Here is a 20,570-nt window from a genome sequence, read left to right on the forward strand (position 1 = left end):
TCCACTGCTTTTTTTTTCAAATCGGAGCTGGCTAAAGGCTGCAGCTAGTTCATCTTCCTAGTGGACCGGTCCTCTCTTCTCCTCCTCAACCCCTACACAAAACGGGTCCCTTGGAATTTATCCAAACCCAACCGGGTAATAGACGATAATTTGGCTAATGTCGTTATGAAGGAGTAATCACGTGACTTCGTGTTCTTGTGTAGCAGAATACGCGTGCAGTAAATAAATACAGAAAAGAAAACAGTTTGTTTTTTGCACAACAGATAAACTGACGTCTATCATGTCTTTTAATGCACGAACTCCGCTTCTGAACTCACAGCAAACTAAAACACTCACACAAAACGAATAATGAGCACGATAAAGCGTCTGATGCTCGAACAATGGTTACACTAGATTGTTTTGGCCGAGATGCAGTTTAGCATTAGGCATTAGCATAAATCAAAGCATTCTAAATCAAAAGGCCGTGCAAAGTACGGCGGACGCCAGAGGCATTTCGAACATGATTGTTAACATTACATAGATCTTTTAAGGACTTCAAAACACTTTAAAATTAAAATAGCTCTATAAGTAATTGACAGTAATTTAGTAGACAAATCATTAACAATGTATGAATTTGAAAAGCCCTTTGGAATACGATTTTCAGTTACCGAGACATTTCATTTAAATCATTAATCATTATGACGTCATTACGCTATAAAAACGAAGGCTGCAAAAGTTTGGCTATTGTCTTTTCTTTTGTTAAGTAACCCATGGAATAATTAAAGCAAGTGTTAATTGAGATGTTATTTGATAGTAAAATCTTGTATTCAAGATTTAAATCTAGATTAAATTGACTTATGATAAAATTAAACGGAGGTTAATATCAGGAAAATTTATAAAATTCAACAATGAAGTCCCTCAATGCAAACTCCAAATGGTCCCATTATATATCACACAGCAATTTAACAGAATTTCAGTTTCATATACTAAAGGATTTAGGTTGATTGCAAACAACGATGAGGCCTATGGATAGCTTGTCTGATACGTTTGAAAATAGACTTCATAATTACCTCCTTACAAAGATAAAATCCCACATGCTTTTATTACTCTTAAACAGTGAAAGTGAAATAAGACGCGTTACATGTACAAAATGAAGCAGGAGAAAGCAGACTTCAGCTAGGATACGGATGGCATCAACAGCAGCGCAGTCGTCATAATGGACCAATAGCTTCAGACCTATTGTAGTGGAGGAGGACTGTCCCGTGCCAATCCCCACGAAGACGGTTGTTCCGAACTTCCAATCTTGTAGACAATGAGCTAAAAGACATAACCTCCATCAACCTCGGGCCACTCTAACCCACATAGCTGAAAATGAAACACAAACACAGTTCTTATAACTTTGGCCATGGTTCGTGAAACAAATCGTTGGGTGTTTCATAACTTGTACATTACTGGAAAATAGTAAAATGGATGGCCCCGAATTAATACTGTCAATTAATTAATTAATTAATTAACCGATGAAAACAATAACAAGTAGGAATGCAATGCATACGGAGTCTATGAAATGGGGGGGGTAGACGGCCCATGTTGCGTTCCCTAAAAATTACAATTTCAAGTATGTGTCCTTGCTCTATGTTTCAGAGTAAATGGTCAGTGGCGTATCCAGCGGGGAGAGGGGGCAACTTGCTTTCCCCCACCGATGGATATTATTTAATTTATTTTTTTTTGCACAAAGGATAATTCATATGTGAGCATGAACGAAAGTAATCGGTGCATTTATTTATCGAAATAACAGGACCAAAAACCTAAGAACACAATACCAGGAAATAAAAGCAAGGATAACGGAACCGTGAATAGGCTTTGGCCTTTTTTCCCCCAAAGCTGGTTACGCCGCGGGAAACATTTTACGTCTTTTGTACATGTATTTCACAAGTGTCAGGACTCACCCTGAGCAGCCATATACCGGGCGGTAACGATAGTATATGGTGCAGTTAGCTGAATCAAGTTTTCCATCGCAGCAATGGTCCCAAGGCCAGACATCATATCGCAAATGCTTGTACCAGCCAAACCAGCCATAGTGCGGGCTGTAACGGTCGGGGGTTCCTCCTCCAGGGGGAGTAGTGATGAGGTCCCCAGAGGCATCGTAACAGCACTGTTGGCCTGATCCGCTAGATGTAGCACTGACAGACCTGAAGCAGGCATCGGCGCCAGGGTGGTATTTAGCTATATTAGACACGACTGGATCGGACTCTTCAAGGTCCTCATCCCTTCTTGCCTGTGTCACATTGCAAGGGCATGGACCCAAACCTGATGGTGTATCTCGTAGCTCATCAAGGTAATCAGAGCACCTGCAAGAAACCAAGGCCAGAAGGGCAAAGGCCAAGAAAAGCACCGGCCACAGATTCTTCATTTTCTGTGGATGAAATAAACAATAAAATTATTTCATAATATTTTATCAGTTGGCCTCTTTCCTTTTCTTTCAAGCTCTGCATACGACAGGGGCGAAATTGACAGGGGAGAACCTGGGATCCGTCGAGAGCTCTTCTTTTTACGGAGCTCTGGAAGTGTCATCCGAATTGTGAGAACAGTCAATGCTCGGTTATCCCTATCGCTCACCGGGGAAGGACAAATGCATTATGGTCAAAACTTCCGCGTGCACATGACACGACGTGTGCTCTGAATGTACATGACTAGGACTGACCTCAGGTCTCGCTTAGCTCGCTTAAGCTCTGCGCTTAGGAATTTTGACGTATTTTCCTCGACAAGATTCTGTGACAGGCATCTGTCCTTTTGAGTGCCCGAATTTTACAAAAGGCATCGGGAGACGAGCGAACAGTCTGGTCTCTGAATATGACCTGACTGAAATAGTCTTATTGGTCCTGTGAAGAAGGTGAAGTGCTGAACAGACATCGAGAAGAGTTAAAAGCTGAGGACAGAAGAATCTATTCTCACAAACATTGGAGACGTTCTGGGAATAATGCACATCTTGCACTGGTGATGAAGAGAGACGCCCCCATAGTTTTAAAATTGCCTTTACGCAAAACATGGCAGCACTTAACCACTTATGATGTATAACCCTGAAAGGGAATATTCAGTATTTCTATCACTGCATACCTGGTGGAATAGCGAGATGTATGGGCTTACCTGTTGTTTCGTCCTTCGTCCTTGCACAGCAGTGACAGACTGACTGAGAATCAATCAGCTTTGCCAGCTTTTATATAAGTCAAAGCTAACGGACGACAAACCCTCTGTTTAAATATGGAATTCGTGTGCAACAGGTGTGTCACGGGCGCATGGGGGGAGGGGCATGTAAATGTGATTTAATATTACAAAAGTAGTAGGTATGAGCCGGTTCTAGCGCAACCCCCTTCTCCACTCCCTTTCCTCCTCTCCGCCGGGGTTGGTGCAGACTTCGCAGGTCAAAGGTCAAGGTAAGTGAAGTGGGAAATCCCCGTGCTTCTACTGCACAAACAACCTCTGCTCTCAAACAAAACAGGGACTTCCCCTCGCTTTCCCAACCGCCCGGCCTAACTCATGACTTCTACCTTCTCTCTGCACTGAAGCGCTGAGAAAAAATATTTTGGAGATCTGTAAAAAGACAGAAATGGAAAACACTGAATTTTGGGGGCAAAATGAAAAAAATATTTTTGAAACTAATATAAAAATAGACATAGGAAACAGAAAACTTATTTTACTAATAAATTTATAAAGGTTTTGGCTGAACGAAACGTCAATTACCACTTTTGCAAAGACGTTACAGCGGGCCGTAGCTTATTGGACTGCTTTAATTGCAAACACTGCCACGATTCAAAGTTTCATTCAAGGTTCATGTGAAGATTGTTTCAATGTCGATTATTGTTTTGATTGCACAGACTGTTTTGACCGCACATATTGCCAATTTTGCGATAGCTGTCAAAATTGTGACGAGTGCCAACTATGTGTCGAATGCTTTGATTGCTCTTCTTGCTATTGTTGTGTAAATTGTACAGACCTGCAACACCAAGAATTTTTAATATTTATTGACAACCGAAATGACGGCTATTATAAAACAAAAACTAACATTTATTACAGACGATGACTTTAAACCCAAAACAGATTTAGACAAGAGTTTGGAAAAATTAGGACTAATGATCGACGAAAACGCAAAGGTGGATCTAAACGGTGAAGAAGAGTCTGAAGAAGAGTACTACGAAGAAGAGGAAGCATCAAGGGTCCAAAGCGACTGGTCTCGGCAATATTGGAATGAATTTACGACTTTAATGGACGCCTTTAACGGGTTTGGAACTATCTGAAATGAACAGATTATTATTAAAACAATGACAGAACAAGAGATTTATCATCTAATCGGCTCTTTGCCTAAATGGCCAACCCGCCACCACGACCAGAAAAAAACATGCCAGCACTACACTGCCAGCACTACATATTAGAAATAGATGACAGATATGCATGCCGACATTGTGGTTTAGTATTTGGGTGGGTTCCTTCACACGCATACGTTCCTTCATACAAAAATATTATCAGCGTTACGTTTGGAAAAAACCACCACCACCAAAATCGAGAAAAACTTTAAAAGAGTTTAACGTTCAATTGGAGAATGGTAAAGCGGGCACCATAGAATATAAATTAAGCCGAGTTTTAGATGGTAACATCTCTAGAGGTAAACCGTTGAAGGCTTTAATTGCGGTACATAATCAAGACGTGACAAAAGAACCTACAGAATCTGTAAAATACTTAGTTCAAGTTTTGGATAAGCACTGGAAAAACGCCTTTAAAAAAATTAACTCTCGCTAAAAAAGATCTCCAAAAACATATAGATTGACCAAACAAGATTTTTTCAAAACGTATTTAATAAAATGGAGACTCAGAGGTTTACTTGACCAAAAGCGAGCAGACGTTTAAATTAGAAAAACAAATCGACAATTGAAAAAACGATAAACAAATAAAAGTCAGAAAAGTAAGCTTTCGCCTGGGTTACTTCAACATTACAAAATCCACCGAAATTGAAAGGCAAACTCAAATCAAAGGAAGCCCCGCAAAAAGAGCTTCTGATGGGCATAAGTCAAGGCGAGCGGCTAACCCTCTGGCACCTGATGCAACAATCAACATGGACGTTGTAAGATCAATTGGAGTGACCGTACCGTTTTCAGAATTAAAGACAGAAACTGTGGTTTTGCTTTACGACGTGATAAGAGGTTACATATGAGCTCATGAAGGGGGGACTTTAGAAGAATTCAGTGCCTCAATTAGTCAAAAAATAAATGACCTGGAGAATCAAATATAAACGTTAATAAATCGGCATGCACGGTTAAGATCAAGTTCAACACCGCCCGAAGCAAGAGACAAAGAGCAAGAGTATGCGTTAATGGGTCTCGAATTTTTATCCCAAGGCCAAGTCGATACTTACAAAGAAGCCCGCCGCATCGCTTTAGAATTTACTCAAGAAGGATTTTTAGGCAACGACAACGAAGAAAGAACGAGGACCATCAGAGCCGCTCAAACCGAACCCAGGCCCACTCTTTTTGTCATGGGTTCTGGTTCAAACGCTCTGGTGATGCATCGATTTCACAATAGAGAAACAGTCGCGGATTTTTTACAAGGTGGTGAACAGGGAAATGTAATTATTCCTCCGGGGTTTTAGAACATGGATTGGTTTGATTTTATTTTAAACGCCATTCCAGGTGTGAGTTTTTAAGTTCACGAAAAGTCAAATTTGGTAACGATAATGATAACGGGTTTAAATCTCAGATTAAAGTTGGTAAAAAAGTTGGCAAGCTTTTAAATCTGCCGAGAGGTAGGCTCGTGCCAAACGTGATTTACAAGGGAAAGAAAAAAATCCTTGTGACGAGCTTTGCATACACTGCCGAGAAATAAACGACCATTTTAATTACTTTAACGGACGACCTTCGTACGGCTTTATTACTTGTAAATAAGCGAATAACAAGTTTTGAATTTTTGTTGAGAAACGAACGGCAAGAGGAAGTCAACATCAAAGACGGTAAGATTTTACTCGAAATCGACATTGTTTAAACGTGCATCCAATAAAATGGAGACTCACACTTTTCACTTGACCGAAAATCTGCAGACTGTTAAATTGAAACACGAAATTGATAATACGAAAGGTGCCAAGGCAATTAGGGTGAAGAATATACAGTTTGAAGCTGGGTTTTTAACATCACCAAATCCGCCGGAATTGAGTGGGATACGCGCTTGGGTGGTAGTGCCGCCCGTTATAATGACTATGACTTGGCGACAAGAGGAAAACCATACACTAAAGAAAGAATCATTAGAGATTTTTTAGATGCAGATGAAACCGGTACAATAGATTATGTGGTTGAAGCAGAAAATGAAAGAATTAAATTAAACGTATTTACATTATAGTGAGGGGATTTATAGAAGCAATTACGGAGGCAAGAAGCTATTTTGGGGACCAAATTAATCGCAATAAATTGGCTGAATGGGAGCTAGAAATAGAAAAAGAACGCAAAGCTAGAAGAATTGCCGCCTCTAGGTTGAGAAATAACATTGTGCCTCCGTTTCCCGAGCCAGAACCTACCTTTCCAGAACTTCCCGATCCCATTCCACCACCAGAACCCACTTCACCAGAATCTACTTCACCCGAACCTACTTCACCCAAACTTCCCGAACCCACCTCCCCTCCCAAACGGGGCCAAAACCAATTACTAAAAGGTGTGGCAAAAATACTTCGTCTCACAGGATATCCTTGATCGGCTTCGTGGTCAAGATTCTCGAGCACTACCCGAAGGTAAAAAAGGTTCCATCGCATTAGAACCTGGGTTTTATAACGTGGATTGGTTTGACTTTTTGTTAAATTTGATCCCGGGTTTATCTTTCAAAGTTCATTCCGAGTCAAAGAGGGTGACTTTGGCCATTACGAACCCCAGCCTCAAGTTGCGGCTAAATAAACAGCAGGCTAATTTATTAGATTTGCCAGCGGTTAAACTTTTACCCCTCGTCATTAATGAAGGCAAGTATGATTTAAACCCCTTGAAATTTGTGGTTATTCATTTCGCCCAGTTGAATACCGGTATTAGCCTTTATAACGGTAAATCTTCGGATATGTTGAGCGTTTTAGATGCCAATCATTAATTAATTGCAAAATATAAAACGCACAAACAGTTAATAAACAGAAACATAGGCGAGCTGACTTTCTCTTTAAAAAACATTAAAGGTGAATCGGTAGGTAACAAGGGCGACGGGGTTTTAATCGAGTTAGACATTTTTTAAAACGTTAATAATAAAAAGATGACTACTACCAACATTTACCCCGATTTAACAAAATACCCCTAGACAGCTAAACCGCCAGATTTGACTTTAAAATCGGCCGGACAAGCGGAAACTAAAGTTTACAGGCTCAGAAAGATCGAAGAAATCAAATCCCAGATCCAAAGAGAACGTGACGCGTGCGAAACTACCTACAAAAAGATTAAACAGATACTTACCGCACTCGATACGCATAGAACGGAGTAGAAGCATTAGGTGCTACCTCGGCAGCCGTCGGAATTCCCGCTCTTTTGGGCAGCGTGTCGGCATCCGTCGGACTAGTGATAGAAGGCATTGCTATCGGTGCAGTTGGTGCCTACGCTTTGGTGAAATACGCCAGTAGCAGGCTGTCTCACAAAACAAAAAAACAAGACCAAATTCGAATGTTGGCAGACGCTAAATTGAACACCATCGGGGAATACGTCTCACACGCGATTGAAGACGGTGACATATCGCAGGAAAATTGTACTGATTTTATCCGAGCAGAACAAGTTTAATGAAATGAAAGAAAAGATCAAATCAAGTACGTCTACCAAACTACAAGAAAGTAAATCGACGAGCAAAGAAGAATTTGAACGACAAGTCAACGAAAGAGCGAGAGCGCTAGCCAACGAAAGAGCAGCTGTTTAAAAAAAAGATCTTATGAAAAAACTTGGCGAGTAATTTTTCTCAAGTCAGTAAAATACGAAGACCCCCCTCCGTCGTACCACGAAATACAACCAACGGCACCTCCCTTTTAAGCGTAGTGCAACAAATAAAGACGTATAAAATAAATGGGAGCTAACTTTAGTCAACAAAGACAACTCGTTTTTAGCCAAGTTACCAAATTTAAAGCACGCATATAAATTACCGAGAGTCACCACGAACAAAACTGTCAATCGCTGGATTACCGATCCAATTTCGTTTTACCAAAATCAATTTAATTTCGCGGTCTATTGCGGGACGACGGCTTGCATCGTGGTTTTTGATGTACTGTTTGACCCCGATCCATACGTGTCGCCTTATTCAATTTTCACGTATATTACACAGTCCCAAAAATATTTTACGACTGCATGATGCCAAACCCGGACAACAACATATTTGACGCGTTGCACAATAATTACGATCATCGGATATTTGCAGGCACTTGTCTACTGTACGACGTACACCCAAATAAGTCCTACAAACAAACAAACTCGCGACAAGGTATCAAACAGGTTGGGAGCTGCTTTTTATACACCGGGTAAAGGAAGCGGTTTCACCGAGTTAAGCACAGACAAAATTGCAGCCTTTAGAAAATGTGCAGCAAGCTCTGTGGAATCGCCGGCCAACGAAGAGGATCGAAAATAGAGCAAAGTACAGGAACCAAATTAGTCCCGGGTAAATATTATGACAAATGCGACATGCACATAGTAAGCGGGATAAACGCGGGTCTGACATACATGTCGATAGATTCCGATCACCCGACCGCATACAAAGTATCTTTTTTACAACAGTCGGGCGCGGTCACTCTGGCTTGGTGGGATTTTATTCCTAAAAAGTCTAAATTAACAGACGTGGGAATCGTAAAGGACCGGATTAGACGCGAAGCAAGAATTTAATATGATCGTAGAGAGTCTAATTAATTCAACCCCCGATCCCGATCAGTCGATTACTAATTATCAAAATTCGTTGCAATACGCCGAAACGCCTTTAGACTTTGTAGTCGCGCCGGGGTTATATCTGGTGCCTTCTGACATGGATTTAGGCATCGGTGCGTTTGAAGGTTACAACAATAAATTACAAATCGCGACCGATAACATGCAGACTGGTTACATACCGAGTTTAAATTTGGAGCCTGAAGTGGAAGACGATCATGACCAAGTACCCGAACCAAAGCAACCAGAACCTTTACCCAAACCGACGCAACCGGAACCAAAGGAGAAAAAACCGTTAGACAAACACAACGAAAAAAATTTTAAAAAAAAATCTTTAAATAGAGGAGTCATTGCCGTAGGTGGTCTCGGTTTTATGTTTTATAACGTTTTAACTTAAACGAAATAACTCAATGCGTAAAAAAAAATCTCAAATTTGAGGGGTTAAATTTTTTGCCTACTTACCTTTCCCTCTGCACGTACGTCAAAATCAAAACACCTACACCTACAAACAAAGTCCACATGTGCTCTGCGATCCACCCCACCACTTTACTTGCCACGTTGAAGAGCCAGCTCAAAACGCTACCAACGATTCCGGGCAAAGCGCACAGAGCAGACACACCAAGTTTCTTCAATACGTTCGCCAAGTTCCACATTTGACGTTACGTCCCCTTTACTCGGAGGTTTAGGCGTCGGGGTCGGTTCTGGCTTGGGTGTAATATTAGGAGGTTTGGCAGCTCTGACAGCAGCTACGATGCTACTTACGATCGTACTTACTGCTAGTGAAAAAGCCGTTACGATGCTTACGATGCTTTCCCTCTGCACTTACGTCAAAATCAAAACACCTACACCTACAAACAAAGTCCACACGTGCTCTGCGATCCACCCTACCACTTTACTCGCCACGTTGAAGAGCCAGCTCAAAACGCTACCAACGATTCCGGGCAAAGCGCACAGAGCAGACACACCAAGTTTCTTCAATACGTTCGCCAAGTTCCACATTTGATGTTTTATCCAATCGTTACGTCCCCTTTACTCGGAGGTTTAGGCGTCGGGGTCGGTTCTGGCTTGGGCGTAATATTAGGAGGTTTGGCAGCTCTGACAGCAGCTACGATGCTACTTACGATCGTACTTACTGCTAGTGAAAAAGCCGTTAAGATGCTTACGATCATTACGTCTTGTTCTCTGAATAAAATATTAATTCCTTCGCGTAAAGTTAAATCTTTGTCTGGAGCTGTTTAAATCGTTTCCTTTGACATTAGAAATTGATTTCTAAATCCCGTGTTTAAAATTTCTCGCTGCTTATTTACTGCATCTAACTCATAATAAAAATCTTTAAGTAATTTAAGCTCTGGGTTTTTTGTTCTTGTGTGATACCTGGTTCTTTCAATGCATGCTTAGTTATTTGAATATTCTCTTCTACTCTTGCAATCTGAGCTTCTGTAATGCGTAATTGGCCTCTTATCGTTTGCAAGCTTTTGTCTAACGCAAGAAGCTCTCTAATGGGATATCCTTCGTTTTCACCCCGTGTGTTTGGGTCACGCACGTAGTCTTCTGCAATTTCCTCAATTTTATCGAGTGCTTGATCAAGTTTGTCGGGATTGGTTTGGTCTGTTATTTTGTCTGGCCATTTATTTTCCACATTGCTTAACTCTTTTTCTGTTTCTTGAGCTTTCATCTTGTACATTGTGAAGCCCAGTTCTCGAATAAAATTTACCCCAGATTTGTATCGAGCTTCTCCAGCACGACCTCCAATCGTTGATAAAGCTACAAATTTATTTGGGGCTTTTTATTAGTTAGTAATACTTCTTTGAAGGGTCCGCTTGATTTGTTGTAACGTTCGCCATTGATATAATCAATTTTTTCGTACGCATGTAAATTTGGTACGTCAGTTCGACCTTCATTTTTAAAGAGATATTAAAGCGGATCTACCTTTGGGGTCAATTTAAATATTCTTCCCGCTCTTTCTAACGTATTGCCTGTAGGTTCTACCAAGGTTGAACTTTGACCTTCTACAAAAGTCGTCTCTTCCTGCGGTAGGCTCGCCTCTTCGTCTTGTGGGTCTTCTGGTTCAGCTTGGTCATCTAAACGATTCATTGCAAAGTCATTAAATCCGCCTTCTGCCATTTTACTTTAACTTCAAAATAAACGATTAAAACTTTAAGCGGTCGGCAAACTTGCTGGCAGCACACCTTGCGCCACGAGCCACCCCTGGGTAGTCAACGCACCACTAGCGACCGCGGTCATTTTTGCTACGTCTTCGATACTCAACCGATCCAAATCTGGTGGTTTAATTTTCAACAGCCTTTTACCTAACATGGTGTATCCCATGGAAACTGCAGAAACTACGGCACCGTGGTAAATCGTGTTTGCGATTCCGTTTGCGTCAATTGATTTTGCGTTACTCATTTTTATTATATTACTTTTGTTATATTACTTTTATTATATAGTATTTTTAAACTTACCTCACTCCATGTCTAAAACCTCTGGGTCGCTAGCTACGCTCTTCTTTGGCGTTGGTTTTGTTTGAATCGGTTCTTTTGACTCGGCAGGGTTTCTTTTGCTAGTAAAATTTCCCCGAGAACTAACCCGCCCATGATCAAGTACTGGTTATCTTTAAAATTATGAAGCACGTCTGCGTAGCTTGTTGCACTTGGTTCATACGCCGCCATTTTAGCAGGCTGTTGTTTCCTCTTTTTGTTATGTTCGGCTATTTTTTTACCCTGCTTTACGCGTTTTGGGGTTTTAGCTTTAGTCACTGTTTGTACCTGCGTTTTGGCTGGACTTGTTGTCGTTTGTTGTTCTTCCGTTGACATCTTCTTTTATACTACGATTTAATATTAAAGGACTTTTGTCGAACTCCAAATGTTTAGTCGTAATTAACGTTGCTACCAGCGGTGAAAGGTACACGCCGTACTTGAAACAAAGTTCGCTTAAAAAATGTCCCATGGTTTGGCTAATGATCGGGTCGTCGTTTAAGTCCTTACTTAACGCTTCTTCAGATTTCAAGTCCACGTTGAAGCCCAAAAGTTCAACAGAGTAGCTATTCCTAGTAAACGCGCGTATAAACTGCAAATCGAGTGACCTAAGGTTTTAACGATTTCTTTGCCGAATTTGACTTCGCACAGGTTAAAAAGCTTTTCCTGTTCTGCCGGGGTTAATGATTCGATGTCTTTGATGGTAAATTCTTTGCCCAGGTATTTCTTACTTTCACCCGAGGCCACTACTGAACAGAGACGGTCTTTGACGTTTTGTTTGGGTTCTGTGGTTTAGTCAGTGAGGATACTCTTGACAGTTTCGTGATTTGTTTGGTCCATTTTAATACAGAGGATTTAAATTTGTTGAACGTTAATATCATTCTTAAATATTCGTAGGTGAAGTAGGTTACATTAACTGCGATAACTAGCTCGGTGACAACCTGAATTAACTGCAACATTGCTGTTCTTTGATTATAACTAAAATTAAAATTGGCTCAAACTAGCTATCAAAGTGTATAATTCACAGGCTGCTCGGTGTTTAAAACCAACTTACTAAACTTCACGTCGCGTAAATGCTGTTTCAATAGATCACACTCTTTATCGGGAACTACATCATTCTCGGTTAAACATTGTGTTACCAGGTTCGGAGCTGTGAGATGAAAAGGAAGATTTTCTTTGGTCCTTTTGTTTCACAGAAACTTTGCTCATTGACTTTTAATGACATGTCAATTCAGATTATTAATAATGACTGAAAAAACATGAAAAGGTACAATTAATTTGTGTGCAGCAAGTGTCCTTCATGACCCAACACAGTAGCATCACTTGTACTGTACTTTAGTCCTTGAATAACCTATAGGTACATGTATCCAATGCCTGCTCTTTCAATACACAATTATTTACTTGGTCATGACTATGAACTGGAATAAAGAATTTCCTCACTACACTTGAGTCTTTGACTTTAACTCAATTTCCATGTACATGCATAACTCTTAAACTTCCATCTCATGTGTCTGGTACACACATTATCTTGAACACGTACATGAACACATATACATCCATTTAAAACAAGCAGTCCTTGTAATTCAAGAAAACTAAAAATGCACAAGCACCTTCGTTCATCATAGATTCTCATGCATCATATTCTTATGTGGCAACTGAACTTATCTGCCAAATTCTGCATTTCTCACTAAGTACATGTGCGTATTCAGTCCATTCATCTGGAATTTCCAGATTGTTGCCATACTCTAAACACTACACATTTACATGTACATCATGCTGTCCAACCCTTAAGATCCATCTAAATAACCGTTCATCAATTCACACCTCTTGTAGGCCTGCACGTGGTTTATCATTTCTACTTGGCCACAATCAGAGAGGGACACTGGTCTTAAATGAATAGAAATTACTAACATTATCTCTATAGAATCTAAGAAATATCTTCTGTCACTCGAGGAATGTGCTTATTTGTCCCCAATGTCTAAGTGCAATACATACAATGTGCTTGTCACATGGTCTGAGAAACATTTTTCACTCCCTTTTCAATCCGTTTCAATCCTCAAATATCAGACAATCCCCAACACAAATAATGAGCTCTAAATGAACTTGAATATATGAAGATCCCATATTTGATAACAGAAAATGGAAAGTACATACCTGTGAGATGAAAAAGGAAGATTTTCTCTGAACCTTTTGTTTTACAGAAACTTTGCTCATTGACTTTTAATGACATGTCAATGAGACAAGATGAAGAGCGCCCTCTATCTTCCAAAAGTCACAAGTATACCTAAAAAAAGTTGGGGGGGCCTCAATTCTGATATGATTTTGAGAGAATTTGATGTACATTGTTCAAATAAGGCAAAATACATAATTCATAGCACATTTTAGCATAAAATACATTTACTCAGGAAATGAGAGGCTGGTGAAGGAAATGAGGGGGTGGTAACAATTGGTCAAAGCTTTTTCGATCCTTGTAATAAAACAAAGCAATCCACGCCGTATTCTCGCTGTAGTCTTTTAGTACCGAGTTATACTTTTGCGTTATCAACCAGCAGCTGTGTAAATAATGTCTACCGCTAAAAGCCATCTTACTCAAAGCGCACGTACTGCCTCCGTTGGATTTTTTACGATATTTGATGAACTGGTCAGCTGCGCAGTCGTGCATTATAAACAAAGTATACACGCCGTCAAACACTTTTTGATAAAGTTCAATTGCCTCGTTTAACTCTAGTCGTTCCCGATCTAAGTCGCATAAATTAACGTTGTCGTCTGCATAGACCCACAGCCACTCCAAATAAGTTTTATTTTTAGACAACGTGGGACATATAATCACAATTGCTTCAAACGCGAACCTATATTCAGTTTCCAATAAATCAAGCATCCATTTTGTTTTACCCGACCCAGTTTTACCCACGTTCAAAGCGCAGTGTGGACTTTTATACATTTGATTCATTTTAATTTAAAATCGATTTAATCAGTTTTATCCACTTTTAACACACAGTGTGGACTTTTATACATCTCGTTCATTTTAATTTAAAATCTATTTAATAAACCAAGCTCTTAAAATTCCCGTCTTCCACCGTCTACGGGCCTGCAGTTTCAGCTTCACGTTCCATCTGTATCAATATGTCGCCACCTCCGCCGAGTGGTCTACCCGACACGTGAGCCAAGTTATCATCAGAGCTCCTAAAATTAAGCCACAAACCATACTTATCTTTCAAATAGTCGGCCATGTCTACTCCAGTTAAGTTTAGGTCTTTGGCTACCGCGCGAGCCGATTCAGTGTCCGAGTCACCAAAATGCTTGTTGACTTTGTTCCACTGTTGATATGCAAATAGCCCTTGTGAATAAAGTTGATTTGGCTTGCCTTCGACCGTTACGACCGTTTTACCTATATGCAGATTGTGAAATCTCTTGGGGGTTTTAACGGCCGGATCTTTGAAGAGGATCAAGACGCCTTTTAGACTTTTAATCGTTTGACCGATTCTGATGTTCCATAGCGTATCAGACTTGTTTACCGCTTGTTTCTTCCACGAGTGAATCCTGTCAAATAGGTAATAGACGGCATCTTTGTGCTTGGCCCGCAGGGCCTGCGCCAGGTCTCAGTTTGTGACGACTTTGCATTCTCAGGTCAAATCAGAGGTTGCATATTCTGCGGCTGTGTCTGCCGAGTTAACCACTTTGTCGTGTCGGTTAAAAGTCGACTGATACGCCAGAGGCTCTTTAAACCACGACGGATAAAAAGGTCCGTGGCCCGTCAACATCGGCGTGTCTAACAAAATCGCTTATCGATTTTTAAAAGCGTCTGCAATTGCTTTATCTTTACCATTGTTCGCAGCTTCGTTTTTGTCGCCCGCACCTAAACGCAACTTGGCCACGTTTTCACGTGTTAGGCTAAAGTACGCCATGTTTTTCATCTGTGAAATTGGTAGCCAATTGTCCTTAACATTTTGAAGTATATCTGCGTCTCTGTAACTGATGATTTTGTTCCCCTGTCACCAATGTGATCTACGTCAGCACGCTGTCACCAAGCATTTGCTCGATGTTGCTTAGGTCAGCTTGCAAGTCTGCCAACTTATCTTTAATTTCTTGTTCTTTTCCTTAAGTCATTTCTGAGTTTAAGTTCTTTTTAAAGTAAACTTCTTTTTAAAATAAAGTAAACTTAACTGTACCGGTAAACCAAAGAACCAACTACAGCAGTTCCGCCTAGAATCCATACTAATTCTCTAACCTTTTGATCTCCCGAAGGGACGTAGTAATTGGATAACTTTGGCTCAGGAGGCAACGCCGGCAACTGTTTACCCGTTAATTCACTGTAAGCTCGTAATGCTTCGTCCATGTTTACAGATGTCTGTTGACTCGCTCGCTATTGGCGCATTCGCTCGTTTAGCAAGTCTAACATGTGTAGGCGATTTTGCTCCCACTCTTGTTTTGCTTGCGCCAGTTGTTCTAACGCGAGGTCGTGGCGTTTACGTTCCCCGTCGATTTTACTTTTTGCCAGACTACCAAACAAAAACTTTGAGCCCGTAAATGCCAGAGCATTTACTATCGCTCCCGCTACCATCATTAAAGCGCTCACCGTTTTTTTTTCAAGTTTTCAAGAAAAGGAACAAGAATTTTTAAAGTTGTTTTACAGCCCCCAAGGCTATTGGAAAGGTGAAAGCGCCGTCGACCATTTACACGAAAAGACTGGTGCAGACAAGTCAACCCTGCGATCCAGGCAAAAAAAAAACAAGCCATTTGGCAAATTTATTTACCCGCACCTACGTACTTGCCGAGGCCTGTAATGTCGCGAACCGAGTTTGTCAAACCAACCGAAGTGCATCAATTAGATATTTTGTACTTGCCTCGAGTTAAAAGAAAAGCGTTTAAATACGCTTTAACCGTATTAGACGTCGGTTTCCGATATAAAAAAGCATAACCGTTGACCAGTAAAATTGCCGAGCAAGCGTTAGAAGCCGTGAAACAAATTTATAAAAGATTACCCTTGACTTGGCCCATGGGTACAATGGTAGACTCGGGGTCAGAATTTAAAGGCGAGTTAGGAAAGGCGTTTTGGTTCAAGTGGGAGAGTCGGGTGTTCATAGGTAGCAGGGGATCGTGGAAAGGTTTAACAGTACTTTAGCTGAAAGGTTATTCGGTCATCAATACGCGCAGGAAATGTTAAATGTAGGCGAACGTAAAGTAGAATGGGTACAGCGTTTGCCTCAAGTCGTGAAATCGTTAAGCGAAGAAAAAACGCGTTTAATCGACAAAGAGCCCGCAGAAGCCGTCAAAAACAAGCACCGAGTGCGCCTCCTAAAACAACTCAAAGAGAACTTCCCCCAGACGTTTTAGTTAGGTATGTGTACTACCCGGGTGAACAGGAGGGAGGTACCACCAGAAAAGATACCGATCCAATTTGGTCAGTGGACGTTTATTAAGTGGAGAAGCGCACCAGTCAGTTTAAGCGAGCAGGGGGTAAAAAAGTAAAAACGGGTTCAACATTGTACTATCAGTTAAACGGGACAAATAGAAGTTTCTTCAAAGAAGAGTTTCAGGTAGTACCCGAGGATACCTAATTACTAGCCGAGACCTAACTGTGCAAAAACTGAATTAAGAGCCTTTTCTTTGTCTTTAAAATTTGAGTTGTACACCCAGGAGTACACCTTTGCACAGCGCTTTGCACCGACGCTCGAGATACCGCCTCGTTTTGCCCTTCCCAAGAAAAGGTGCTTATCAATGTCTGTCAATAGTTCTAATTTTATACCTGAGCGCTTTAACAATGCACCCCACGACAGGCCCAGTGATGTGTAATAGTTGGCCGGGTCAAGGCAGTAGTTCTTTTTACAGACTTTGTGGAAGTTCTTAAATACACCCGCTTGTAACAAAACGCCCGTTTCCACGTATAGGTGGTGGTAGTCACCTAGGTTTTTACAGTTAAACGTGTGCCATACTGTTTGTGCACGGGCATGTTTTTTCTCGGTCACGGTGGTCTGTTTCAGAGAACTAAAAAAGACGTCTCTAGGTGGTAGGCTCCCTTCTTCAAAACGGTCAAAGGAGTCGATATATTCATAAGGGTAAACGCCCTTTTCCAATAATAAATCTGTGTTTTCTGGGAATCTTTTCCGAAGTAAGTTAAAAAATTGGGTGAGCAATTCTTAACCAGTCAATCTAGCGAAGCTGCCATGAAATGAAAGGAGTCTAGGAACCTAAGATTGCCAAATGAAAACGAAATGTAGTTCTCAGTATTTTGAGCGATTAATTTGATTTCTTGGCCCTTAAACTCGCAAGCGCCCTGCATGATTAAATGCACGTCGTATTTCTCCAAATTGTGTAAAATAACCGGAATGGGCGTTTGTTTGGGTACGACTCTTAACTTGAGATTACAACTGGCGTGCGCTGGACCTCGGTACTTACCCGTCAAGTGACAGTGATCTCTGACCTTTCTAAATTTGTTGATAGGCTTTGTACACGTCATACGTACAGAGCAATTCTCTGAACCCAGCTTTGTTTGCAGAACTGTAAGCAGCTTTTTCGTCCTTTGTTTTTGGTTCATTTGGAATTGGGCACTGACACTGAGATTCTTTTGTCTTGTAAATAAGCTTTTCACAGATCCAACAGCGATTACAACTTTCGTAGATTTTTTGTAACTCGCGCAATCAAATCAAAGGCTTTTATTTTCAAATGTTTCGTTGGTCTTATCTGTTTCCTGACAAAATCACCTGCCGCATCTTGGACTCTGTTTGTCTTTTGACTCGTGCATTTACCGTCTCATCTCACGACTGCGTAAGAATAGCCGCAAGGCTTGTGGATCTGGGTTTTGACCGTGTTAGACGAAGTCGGTGGAAGGCGTTCTAATTAAAACCGACTCAAAATCTGCGCATTTGGCAAAAGGTGCATCTTGTTTGTTTTTATAGTTTTCAAATTGTACAATTTTTTACCTTGGGCGGGTAATTGACTTTACAGGAAGCCGCATCTAACCCTTGGCAATCTTCTTTGTTCCCGCTTAACTTTTCTTCTGTTTGGAAGTGTGACATGCAGTTAAAGCAGCAGTATTTCTTACCATCGTGTTTATTCATATCACCCGTCAACCGAGCTAAGTTTTTAATCCAACAGTAGTGGCTCTTTTCACCTAGGGTAAAATAAAGTAAATTGATCGGTTTGCCCATGCGCTTAGTTTTGTAAAGTATGTAAACACCGTCTTTTTTGTCGTAACCAAATACGTTGATTGCTAAGTTGTTTTGTGATTCGATACATAGAATTTGTGAAATGGGCGTTGGAAAGCTTATGTTTGTAAAATTTAAGTTGTTTGCTTCTGTGTAAGTCGAGGTACACTCGTTGTTTTATTCTAAAATTTGGTTTTGTTTCTATCTGATTTTTGACGTAGCCTGAATATAATTTTAAAGCTGCTCTCAGTGCCCATCTGATACACTGCTGGTCGTTGTTTTGGACGTTGGTGATTGCTTTTTTATACGCCAATTGCACAGGTAGTGCGGATGGCTTTAATGAGCTCAGGTTTGGTGTGAGATTTACGCTTGGGTGCCGGTAATGGAATGTTAAACTGCTTGATAAAATCTGCTAAAAACGCTTTCTTGAATCGGTTAAAGGTTGATAATAGTGGTCTTTGTTTTGAGTTGCTCATGTCCCTATTTATATATAGGTTTTTAAAATTTTTCTCATTTTTTCCCGCGACTTGACATGACATGTTTTTTATATATTGTTATTTTTATATATAGTCCGTTTATATAAGGCGCTTGTGAACATAGCGCATTTTGCTTAGAACAGAGCCGCGCTTTAAGGGTGCAGTGTCCCAATTCAAGGAAAATTCTCCGCCAGGCTGAGGCGCACAAAAAGTACCCCCCAGAGATTGTTTCAAAAAGAGGGGTCTGTTTGGGCCAAGAAATGGTGGGATTGTGTCAATATTGCCCAGGATCATCTCTGTAGATTCAGGGGCACCCATCTGGGGGCAAAGCAGACAAAAATGGGATTGAAAATTAGTCAGAAGAGCCCGAGAAAGGTGAGGGATGTCATTTGAAAAATGGCCGCTGGGAAGGCTTGGCAACATTCACTTTTTGGGGGGTGAGTTTGTTTTGGGCGGATAATTAAAAAAATCATTGGTTAATCTACTAAAAATTGAAAATCAAATGAAACCTGAAGGACCAAACAACACATTGGTTTTTGTTTGAGAGGCCTTAGGGACTTCAGTTGCCTGCCATGGGCTCCAAACTTGGTTGATTTTACACTATTTTCAATGGAGCTTGAATTGGTTCAGTGCACCTTTAAGTAGGAGTCACAAGTTCTGGCCGGGCGGTTGGGAAAACGAGGGGAAGTCCCTTTTTGTTTTAGAGCCAAAGTGTTTGTGCAGTAGAAGTGCCGGGGTTTCCCCATTTCACTTACCTTGACCTTTGACCCACGACGTTTGTACCAACCCCCGGCGGAGAGGAGGAAACAGAGTGGAGGAGGGGAGTGTGCTAGAACTTTCTAATCCCCACTACTACAAGAGACCTTTTTTGAAACCTTAAACCCTTCCTCCTATAGTGATTCCTAGACATCCGCTATTTCAAGTTTCCACATGACCTCTGGGTGGGCTTCAATTGTTTACCAGTTTTTGTAGGATCTTTCAACGTGAAATAGGTCAGGGAAATCCAGATTCTCACGAAAGCATCGTGGAGTAAAACGTGTGTTCAGTCAATGTCAATGTATGAGCCGAGCTGGACCAAGAGAGGTACCAATTTCCTAAGCGATGGAGGCTCCTTTGTTACGGAACTGCACTTCGCTGGTTCACAAACGAGTACAAAATGCAGGCAGTAAGGTCGCATCGCTACCAACAAAACGAGCACTCCCGACCAACATGGCTCTTTTCAACCGATGGGGGATGATTCTACTCAAGGCGGATACCCACAAGTTAATTGATTAACTTCTTCATTGAAATTCCATGCTATATTATGTCGACACGATAAACTATATAAAGCAAGGCCAATACCATTGAACATATTTCCCTTGAAGAAAACACACGTATATTGCTGAACAACGGAGAGGAAACTCAATAATTCAAAACTACCCCTTTTCAATTAAATAAAATGTCAAATTACAAAATGAAGTGAACCTCAATACATATCTTACTTCTGAAATTGGCTGCAAACTATCCGGTCCCTCGACTGAGTAGCAGACAGAGTTCGGTTTCTTTTCCAGCGTTTTCTTGCTGCTGGGTTGAAAACTAATTGTCAACAAACGAATGATT

The 20,570-nt window shown here is 40.9% G+C and overlaps 1 protein-coding gene across 1 annotated transcript; it reads right to left on the minus strand.

Moving 5' to 3' along the window:
• Positions 1–269: 269 nt before the first annotated feature.
• On the minus strand, positions 270–3,281 carry LOC147796753 (sushi domain-containing protein 2-like). Its single transcript, XM_087145973.1, has 3 exons — positions 3,124–3,281; positions 1,926–2,392; positions 270–1,344 (listed from the first exon to the last, which is right to left on the minus strand). The coding sequence occupies exons 2-3, from the start codon at positions 2,387–2,389 to the stop codon at positions 1,332–1,334; spliced, it is 477 nt and encodes a 158-aa protein (XP_087002099.1). The 5' UTR covers positions 2,390–2,392; positions 3,124–3,281; the 3' UTR covers positions 270–1,331.
• Between the last annotated feature and the right edge of the window lie 17,289 nt (positions 3,282–20,570).

Source organism: Acanthaster planci, linkage group LG14 (assembly GCF_054643075.1).
Source record: "Acanthaster planci isolate LZ-2023a linkage group LG14, COTS_SCS, whole genome shotgun sequence".
Lineage (NCBI taxonomy): Eukaryota > Metazoa > Echinodermata > Asteroidea > Valvatida > Acanthasteridae > Acanthaster > Acanthaster planci.

Coding starts and splice junctions, on each gene's coding strand:
- LOC147796753 (XM_087145973.1), bottom strand. CDS start 2,389: ATGAAGAATCTGTGGCCGGTGCTTTTCTTGGCCTTTGCCCTTCTGGCC.